Source organism: Tasmannia lanceolata, unplaced genomic scaffold, assembly GCF_043159265.1.
Source record: "Tasmannia lanceolata isolate RefF3 unplaced genomic scaffold, GAP_Taslan_0.1 ptg000016l, whole genome shotgun sequence".
In the NCBI taxonomy this organism is placed as follows: Eukaryota; Viridiplantae; Streptophyta; class Magnoliopsida; order Canellales; family Winteraceae; genus Tasmannia; species Tasmannia lanceolata.
This window is the reverse complement of record NW_027518693.1, coordinates 7,487,671-7,497,500: the sequence shown is the minus strand read 5'-3', so window position 1 is coordinate 7,497,500 and position 9,830 is coordinate 7,487,671. Positions and strand designations below refer to the sequence as shown.

The 9,830-nt window shown below is 35.4% G+C and overlaps 1 protein-coding gene across 2 annotated transcripts; it reads left to right on the top strand.

Moving 5' to 3' along the window:
• Nucleotides 1–1,814: 1,814 nt before the first annotated feature.
• Nucleotides 1,815–8,409, top strand: MUB6 (membrane-anchored ubiquitin-fold protein 6 precursor). 2 transcript variants are annotated; one of them, XM_077356954.1, is made up of 4 exons: nucleotides 1,815–2,014; nucleotides 2,475–2,611; nucleotides 4,844–5,014; nucleotides 7,657–8,409. In XM_077356954.1, exons 2-4 carry the CDS (start codon nucleotides 2,482–2,484, stop codon nucleotides 7,710–7,712), a joined length of 357 nt encoding a protein of 118 aa, XP_077213069.1. In that variant the 5' UTR covers nucleotides 1,815–2,014; nucleotides 2,475–2,481; the 3' UTR covers nucleotides 7,713–8,409. The 2 variants fall into 2 exon arrangements, with proteins under 2 accessions (XP_077213069.1, XP_077213066.1); XM_077356951.1 differs by having other exon boundaries at nucleotides 1,815–2,611.
• The last annotated feature ends 1,421 nt before the right edge of the window (nucleotides 8,410–9,830 follow it).

Below are 9,830 nucleotides of genomic sequence, written 5' to 3'. Positions count from 1 at the left end.
ATATTATAATATGATTCGTTGTCTAAAAGCTTATCATTAAAATGTGATTTTGCCTATAAATGCCTAACTTGTATACTACTTAATAGGTAAACATTGAAAATTATGAAATGACCAAAAAGTAATTTTCTAAAAGAGTATGTAAAAACTATACCAAATTTTACTGACCAAAATGTCTCTCACTTCTAAAATTATATTTGTTGCAAAAAATAAAATCAGTCTTGTATTTCTCTTATTAAAGTGATTGCAATCTTCTTCACAATAAAGAAATAAAGGGGAAAATATGTAATTTAGTGGCTGTTTGAATCTATGGAAAATATTTTCTCAAAAAAAAAAAAAAAAAAATTCCCTAAAAGTTTTTCTTTCCATAGAATATTTACTTTTCATGATTTTTTTTTCAAGATCCAAACACCCAATTAGAGTTACAAAAAGGTAATTTTGGAAGAAAAAAAAAGTCTGACTTCTTCAACACATATCATCCTCTAAACTTTGGAGCGGGCAAAACAGTCAGAACAGAATCGGTTGGAGCAACTCCGCCTTGCTAGGACAATTCAACACAAATCCAAGCCAAAATGCCACCTGAGAATAAGAAATAAGAGAAATGGGTCCAATTTGCCGGATGTCACTCTCCATTATTTAGTTTCACTTGGGCTCCATTTCTTTCGAGGTAGAAATGGACGTAAAATTTGTTTTATGTTCATTTTTACAACATAAAACAAATTTTACATCAGAAGAAACAGAGTCTTAACGAGATATGGATGGTGTACTGAAACTCCAACCCTGCACATCTTCGTATGACTTATTTTCACAGGTATTCTTTCCAAGTATAAATCTACATTGTAAATGTCAAAAGAAACTTATTTACTTTCTAAACTAAATGAGCTTTAAGCACTATCCCATAGATGGAGAATTTATATGATGGGTGGCCGTGAAAACACGTGAAGTCTGAAAAAAGTAGGTACGGCCCATTTTTTTCGATGATCCAAACTGTTCATCAGTTTGGGCACAACGTAAATTGGTTGTGCCCCAAAAATCATTTCCATAGGATGATCCTAACCCTCCGATCAGTAGAAGATTCCATAAATGATTTTTTGGAAATCTCCATTGTCAGATCAGTTCAGATCGGAGGGTTAGGATCATCCTATGGAAATGATTTTTGGGACATACCCTATTTACGTTGTGCCAACAGATGAACGATTTATATCATAAAAAAAAGTGAGCCGTACGTACTTTTTCAGACTTCACGTGTTTTCACGGCCACCTATCATATAAAATTTTTTTTTTTTTTTTTTTTTTTTGCTCGGTAACCCATCATATAAATTCTCCCCATAGATGAATTAAACATCTTAAAATAGTTTATGTACAACATGCTGGAGAAAAGGGGTGAAATTCAATGGTTGGGGTCGATCTATCACTGCCCAAAAAAACACTGCAAAAACGATTCTCAAACTACATGTAGCTGAACCAAGTCCATCTTTTCCTTCATATCCTTTAATCTTTTTAGAATTAGGGAAATGTTATCAGCACAACCATGTTTTTATAATTGCCCAAATGCTGCATATCTTTTCTTTTTTAATTGGCCTTTTACAGCTTGTTGGGAATTGGTACTAATGACCTTAAATAATAGAAGATATACGTGTTTGTGCAAATATCAAAACATGGTTGCTGGTAAGTGGTAACATTTCTCTAGAATTATAGAAGTCAGAGATAGATGGTTTTTTCGTAATATTTTACAATGAGAGGGGCATATAATATGATTTACCATGTCATGTGTTTTTTACCTGTGGGTTGTTTATTTGTGTTAGATTCAGTCAAAATCTCAGTTTGGATTGCAAGTTGCCATTAGCCCATCAGGAGGGGAGTGCGAAAGGATTTTTGAAACAAGCAATCATTGATTATCTTTTGGAACCCCTCCTCTTAGATTTTGGTAGATTTTGGGAAATCATAAGTGGGTCTTTTCTTTTTTGAACGGTAGAAATCCATCAAGATACGGTTTAGGATTGAAAATCTCTGACTGGTTGGTATTTCTCGCAAGTTTTAATGATTTGTTGAATTAGAAGGGGGAGTTGTGATCTGGGTATTGGTGGGTTTTCTCTGTAACTATCGTTATTCTTATGTTCAAGATTTGATCTGGGTTTCACTGGAAAATGTGAAATTTGTGCAGATTTTAGTGGTTTGGAGGGAAAGAATGTTGAGATATGATATTGGTTTTGGTTGCTTTTGTTTAGAAAGGAGATTTTGATGGAAGTTTTGATGAAGAGATGAATTTTGTAGGGGTTTTGTGAATTTTTTGGCTGAATTTAGTAGTTCCAAAAAGAAAAAATCTTTAGATTTGATCTGGGTTTTTGTTGGTTTTATTTTTAAGGACGAAATTCGTCCAAAAAAAGCAAATTGGGAGGATTTTGTCAACTTTTTGTAGAGTTCATTTGTTTTTGGTCTTGTATCATGAATATTTGAGGTGGGTTTTATATGTACAGTTCTTTAATGGAGGGGAAGGAATTGATTGAGCTAAAATTTAGGCTTTTTGATGGCACTGACATCGGTCCCAACAAGTATGAGCCTACTACCACTATAGGATCTCTTAAAGAAATTATAGTTGATCAATGGCCTCAAGGTTAGTTAGAATTTTCATTATTTTGTATGCATCATTTCTATTGATATCTCTTGATTCTTCTTTCAGATGTTTTGCCTGTTGTTTTGGAGCTTAGATTACTTTCCTCTATAGGCTTTTGGAGCTATCAGAGTTTGAAAGATTTCTCAATTTTAAAACCCTTTGCCTTGTTATTCTCCTCCAAAGGAGGTCTATAGTCTATACTGTTAATAGATAAAGCCTTGTTGACATTATGAAACAGCAGTGCACCACTTAGAACTGAGTTCCTGTTTGCCTTAAAACAGCCACTTTGAAAAGAATTTCCCTCTTGGTCCTTATATGTAATTATCAAGTTTTCATGATATCCTTAGCAAAATTGGGACTGCTCATCCTTGTAGTGGATTTTCTGAGAATCTTATATCTTGGTTTTGATCATCTTGTGGATGGTTCTCTGCAGGCTTTCTCTTTTAAATTGCATTTGTAATGCTGGTTACTTGACTGGTTTGGCCAATATGGAATGAATCTTTGTGCTTGGGAAATAATAGATTGAATCCAATTTTAGTACTTGATAGAATCACATAGTTATCATTAGAGTTGGTAAATAGATAATCTGGTTGTTCTGCATCCTTTTAATGTATTTTACATTTTATGGATCCTTTGAATATATATTTCTAAATCATTTTGCAGTAACAGAACTATTGTTTTAATCTGACAAAAAAATGTTTTTTGAAGTTCATTAAAAATATTTATGACTGGATATTTTGTACTTTTGAAGTCCTTCATTTCTGTTCAAAGGAAAAAAGAAAAGAGAAGTATTTTGTGCTACTTTTTGTTCAAATAAACGTCGTGGATCACAACCACTAATAATGTCATTGTGAAGTACTAGAGTTATTTGCTATGATCCGTCTACTTGGATTTGTGTGTTGAGTATCTACATGGGCACGAGTTGTTGAACACGACAGCTCCTAAAAATCCAGAAATAGGGACACACTCGTACACGCGCGCGCATACACACACATATATTTACTTATTGATTACTAATCAGAATTTGCAATAAATGTGGTATTCATTTAACAAACTATTGCATAGGAAGCTTTCCTATGCAAACTCCCCAAAAATACTGTACGCCCAACACCATGGATGATCCAAACCGTCCATTTGGATCGCCACAACGCTATGATTTGACTGACACTTCGAATTTATTGCCGACTCACGTGTCCTACATGACACGCGTGTCCACACTACTTTGGATACTTAATGTGGGTGTGTGGACATGTTTTTGTACCGTGTCAAGTGTGAAATTCTGTTTTTTATTGAATATTGTGTTTACCTCATTTAGACAACGCGTATCAATGTCAAAACTGGACACACGAATCCATTTCCACAAATCATGATTACATATACTTTCTATTTTAGCCGTGTCCCCGTTTCTAAAGTTTGGGGGTTTGCCGTGTCTGACACTCCGTGTCCATGTACACAAATCATAGCCACAACGTAATTAGGCTGTGCCCCAAAAATCATTTCCATTGGATGATCCTAACCCTCTGATCTATCTATTTTTATGACTACTCTTTTTGAGATTTTATATGATGTGTGGCCGTATAAATCCGCATTTTTGAAAAGGTACCGCCCACACCTTTCCAGCATACTTAGGTACTAATGTGACATGTATTAGTCCGTCCTTCGATTGTCAAGAGGGTGGCCAAGGGAAGAAAAAGGGCGAATCTATCATTTCCCATATCTTAAAGATGCTAAATTAAGAGGTGATTTAGCCTCTTCAAAGTTAGTTGTTTTTGTAAGGTGAATGAGCATGTAGTACAAAATGTACAATGGGACCCGCATGAATGGATGATCTTAATGATAATGATGCATTTTAAAAGGGGTATTGCTTTTGTAGTTGTTTCTTTGTTTCACTTCTGATGTATATCATGCTTGATTTTGTTGGGCTTGATGGTCACAAATTCATGATGCTCAATTATTTGATTTAGATAGCTTACTTTGATTAAATATGTATCCACATAACATAATAACCAAGACAAATTCATGACTTATCTTTTATAACTGCATTGATGCTACCTTTTCATCTTGATGCAACTTACCTTGTAAGGAGTTAGGATAGATTTCAGAGAGAAAAAGAAACAAAGGTTCTTGAATCAGTGTTTTGGTCTTTGAAGCATCGGATTCATCTTATTATGGTACAATTCGCAATTTCTTGTGATTCAAACATTGGCTAACTGTTCTATTACCATTCAATAGACAAAGAGAATGCTCCGAAAACAATAAATGATGTGAAGCTTATCAATGCTGGGAAGATACTGGAGAACAATAGGACTCTTGTTGAGTCCAGGGTACAAGTTGGAGAGATTCCGGGCGGAGTTATCACTATGCATGTTGTTGTGCGGCCTCCTGTATTGGACAAAAACAATGGTATTTTCCTTAAAGATACTTCTTTTATGTTTCTTTGTATTTTCATACCATTTGGTCATGTGCTTGAAACATTATTTGATTTAAGCTGGTTTACATAATAAAATACTTTCTTTTATTTTATTTTCGTCATATGAAGAGCTATTTGGGCCAATTTATTCATATGGTTCAACTCGGTGTACTTGGGGCATTTCATTCATTTTGCAATCCAAACTGTCTGTAGCAATCGCTTCCATTTGAGTTCATTATAGGTTTGTAAACATTCACACAATTCAGGTCTGAATCAGTTGTGCAAACACATATTATCTGTCATTTACTACGTATTATGTATATAGTTTATTCTGAAAAACAAATTTCTATTTGAAGTGTGACATATTTGAAATAATAAGTTTACAAAAAGATATTAACTGATTCAGATGGTGAATGTGACCATCATAGCTTTGACGGTTTGTTGGATTGTTGATTTATTTCATCCTCCACAAGTAATAGTTTCACACAAAATGGAGTCATATGTGCATATTCCTTACCAGGAAGATCTAATCAAGAGTATTATCTTATGTTTTTCTACGGTTAGGGTTTCATTTATATCTTTACTTCAGATGCTTATAGCAACATTGTGGCTGTGTATCTATGATACCTGGATACTTGTGTAAGCCCAACGTCGTGTCCAACAGGATACAATACCTGGATACTTGTGTAAGCCCCACATCATGTCCAACAGGGTACGATACTGGTATTCATACTGGGTAGTTCATGGATACTTCCATTGGTCAATATAGTCATCATGTTTTAACTATGCATTTTGAATTTAACTATCATGCTTTTTGCTTGCTATTGTTGCATTTTTTTCATTATATTTTTTTTTATTACGCTAGTCTTATAAATGCTATTCTAAACTTATTATTAATTCCATCTTTATAGTTAAATCTAAAGTTTTATGATATTTTAATTTGTGCTCGTCTTGTGTCTTATCTTATGGTATTTATCCATCCGTATCCACGTCGTAGGATTTAGAAAAATGCCAAGTGGTATCTCAGTTCTAGAATCTGTGTTCGTATTTGTACCTGGGAATGATAGAATAGTCAATAGAATGAATGGAGGAGCCCGCTTCCAGATCTTCCCAACAGAAGTCACCGTAGTAGTAAATTGGGACAAGCTTTGTACATGAACAGAATCAAGAGCTTCCAACGACGCTAAAGCTCCATTAGGTGTTTTATGCATGCTGCCTCAAGCCATATCATGGACGATGAAACAAGGAACATTTCCTCGAGCAACTCCACCATAACCTCCTTCATTCTACCTCTACTAATCAAAGGCTTCTATAAAGGGAAGCACTTAGTTCCACTTCCTTGAACTAGCTTCAGCCTTGAGTGGTATCAAAGGCTTCAGCCCTATGTTGCATGGATTCTTTGCCCTCCTATGCCGAATCCGTGTCGACACGTCTCCACATGCGAATCGGACATGATTCACGTGGGACACACCCGGATTCTTGTCGTAGCCCTGTCCCGCACGAATCCTGTTTTTTCCGAGCGAATCCGTTTCACCGTTGTCTCTTTTCCACACAAATCCTGTTTTTTCAGACAAATCCGATTCATCGTTGTCTCTTTTAGAATGTGAATTCTGTATATTTTCCCTTTAAATGTGTTTTCTTAATTTTTTTTTATATGAAAGCACAACTCGTACTCTTTTAATAAAAACCCCAGTGCACAACCTCTTCCTCCTTTGGCTCTCTTAATTCAAAACTCGCAACAACCCTCTACCCTCAAATTTTTCATGAACACACACACATATACATATTTAAATTTTTAATTTTGAAAATTTTATTTTATTTAAAAACTACCAAATCCGAATCCTTCTTTTGGGGGCTTTCCGAATCCAAGGCCTCGAATCCTTGTCGGATCCCAACACACGAATCCGAATCCATGCAACATAGCTTCAGACTTCTATAAAGGGAGTGTTTGACTTGATCAACCTGGATGAGCATCCTTCATTCTCACTCTGGTACATAGTCACAAATTTCTCCGACTTCAAAATATTGTGATTTTATCGCAACATTTAGATAAAACGACAAAACCCAAAAATAATACCAAGATTTTAAAAAATCGCAATATTTTCATCTTTTATAATTTATTGTGAAAATCGCAAAAAATTTATGATATATATTTTTTTTCTTTAATTATATTTTTATATATTTTTTAATATTCTATTTTGTCCAGTTTATTTCCCGATATAAACTTGAAAGTGACAAGAAAATTTGCCCCCCCCCCCCCCCTTCTCTCTCTCTCTCTCTCTCTCTCTCTCTCTCTCTCTCTCTCTCTCTCTCTCTCTCTCACGCCGCACACACACACACAGAAATTTAACCCCCCACAGCAGCACACACGCACAGAAATTCCCAAGGCAAATATTTGTGACTGCTCTGGCGCACTCATCTTTTTGTAGCTGTTATGGAAGTATCAGCAGGGAATACAATAATACGTATGACTGCTGTTTTCAGAGCCATAGGACAACCCTATTAGGGTACATAGATGATAGATGAAATCAGTATACATTGATACAAATAATGCATGTATGTAGGGAGAGAGATATAGAGACCAAATTTCCATTTTATCTAGACGAAACTAACATGGCTATCACCTTTGTTGCAGAGAAACTGGCAAGTGTTTCTCCAAAGACAAACAGATGTGCATGCTCAATCCTGTGATGCGAAATAACAGTTGGATGAACTTCTTTGGTTGGCTTTGATACATATAAAATGTGTTTCTATAGATTGATCGCTGAGATACAGTTTGGAAGCTGAGCATTTGCACTGATTTACAAGTGCGCACAATTTAAGCTAGATGGTCATTTGCTGCAACTGTATATTTGTTAAGATCATTCAGACCTACCAAGTAAAACTTGTTGTTTCTTCAGAGTGATGGTAGAATATGATATTCTGGATTTGAATACAAGCAAACAAGGGAGTTGATAATTATGAATTCTTATGGAGCCTCATGTCCCCAACTAGTTTGGGACAAAGGCTTAGTTGAGTTGAGTTGAGTTGAGTTGAGTATGGAGCCTCATGTCTTAACCAGTGGTTTGCCATACCGAAAAAATACCCAAAAAAAAAGTTTAAAAAAAATAGAAAAAAGAAGATGAGCATTGAAGTGATTGCTTTAGGGATGTAAAGTGTCCATCTCTTGGTATTCTCTGCCTATGATGAATAATTTATTGCAGGCTATCAGGTCCAAATATGTATGCTGCCTTGATAGAGTTCTTGGGTTTTGTAGTTTGTAGTTCTGTTTCTTCATCAAAGGTTTGTAATTCAGCTGGCTTGAATAGTACCTTGTATTGGTTAATTTCATTTCCTTGTACTGCTCTTGTGAGAAAATTCTACTATAATGACAGGCAATTCTCTTTAACTGGGTTCAGCTTAGACATAGTTACCCTCCAATATGATGCCATTTGAATTTGCTGGTCAAAATAATTGTTAAACTGTAATAAAAAAAGGGTGTATATGTATATGTCTATATGTTCTATTTGGTTTGCATAACATCATTAATCTTTGATGCTTTAATACCTCATTTGTGAATGAAACATAACAGTTTCATCTAACAGTCTTGTGGTCATTACTCACTGCAATGACACATATTTTTAGCAATATTTTTGGAGTAAAAATTCTCTTGAACCAGCCATTTTTTAGTTTCAGTACAAACCAAGCTGTTCATCTACATACTAAAATTTGCCTCCTAATTACTTCGGCCCTGTTTGTTTCGGATTTTGAGATCCGATTTCGAGTCCAAAACTGATTATTCTACTCAAATTGAATATTAACTGATCATTGGACTCGAATAAAATAATTTATGCTAAATTTTGAGTCCAATAATCAGTTTTGGACTCACAATCGGTTATCAAAATCCCAAACAACAGGGCCTTAATGTTTCAGTATCCTTTAACATAAAACCTAAAAAATCAACAGCTATCATTTATCCAGTTACAAGTTACATTAAAGGCTGTGATTTCTTGATTTCCTTTGGAAGCTAAGGATTTGTTCTACCAACTTATTATTTTTTCTTTTTTTTTTCTTTACTCTACTTTCTTATCTTTAAAATTTTAAAAATAATATATTAATAGTGTCATGGTCTGGCACATTGAACTGTGGTTGCACCGACAGGACCTAATCTGGTTTAACCACTGGTTCGATTTTTAAAATATTGCAAAACAGAAACAAAAATAATTTACAATGGGGGCAGAGATTGCCCAACATATAAAACCTCTCCCCTCCAACTACCATGAGCCAACAAATCTGTGATATCACTCACAATATATAACATTAGTTGGGTCACCTTCCACTTGCAGGCTGATGCAGGTGCATCTCGCAAGATCACGAAGATCAACGATCTTGATTGTCGCATTGGTGATCTGAATGTCCCAAACAGCCCGATCAAGGTTCTGACGATCCTGACCGTTGATCTTTGCGATCCAGAGGACGCACCTACATCACAAGCTACCCCTTAACTCCACCAAAAACACTCTTAAATCCATTAATGTGTGGGTTTAACTTCCACCTTGTTTGAATCAGTCTTATCAATAGGCCTCACAAAAGTGTGAATATTATCCCTCAAATGTAAATGAGGAAATTCATTACCCCTCTCTAATTTATCCCCAATTATCTCGCCCCACTTGAGTTTGGGGTCCTGTGTAAAGAAACTTTGAACTCTTAATAACCGGATCTTATAAAGCCCTTGGTGCGATGCCAAAACCAAGGGTCAGACCCAAGAAAACTAGTAGTCTGTCCCTCAACAACCAAAAGCTTCTTACCACACACCCACACTTCCTACCT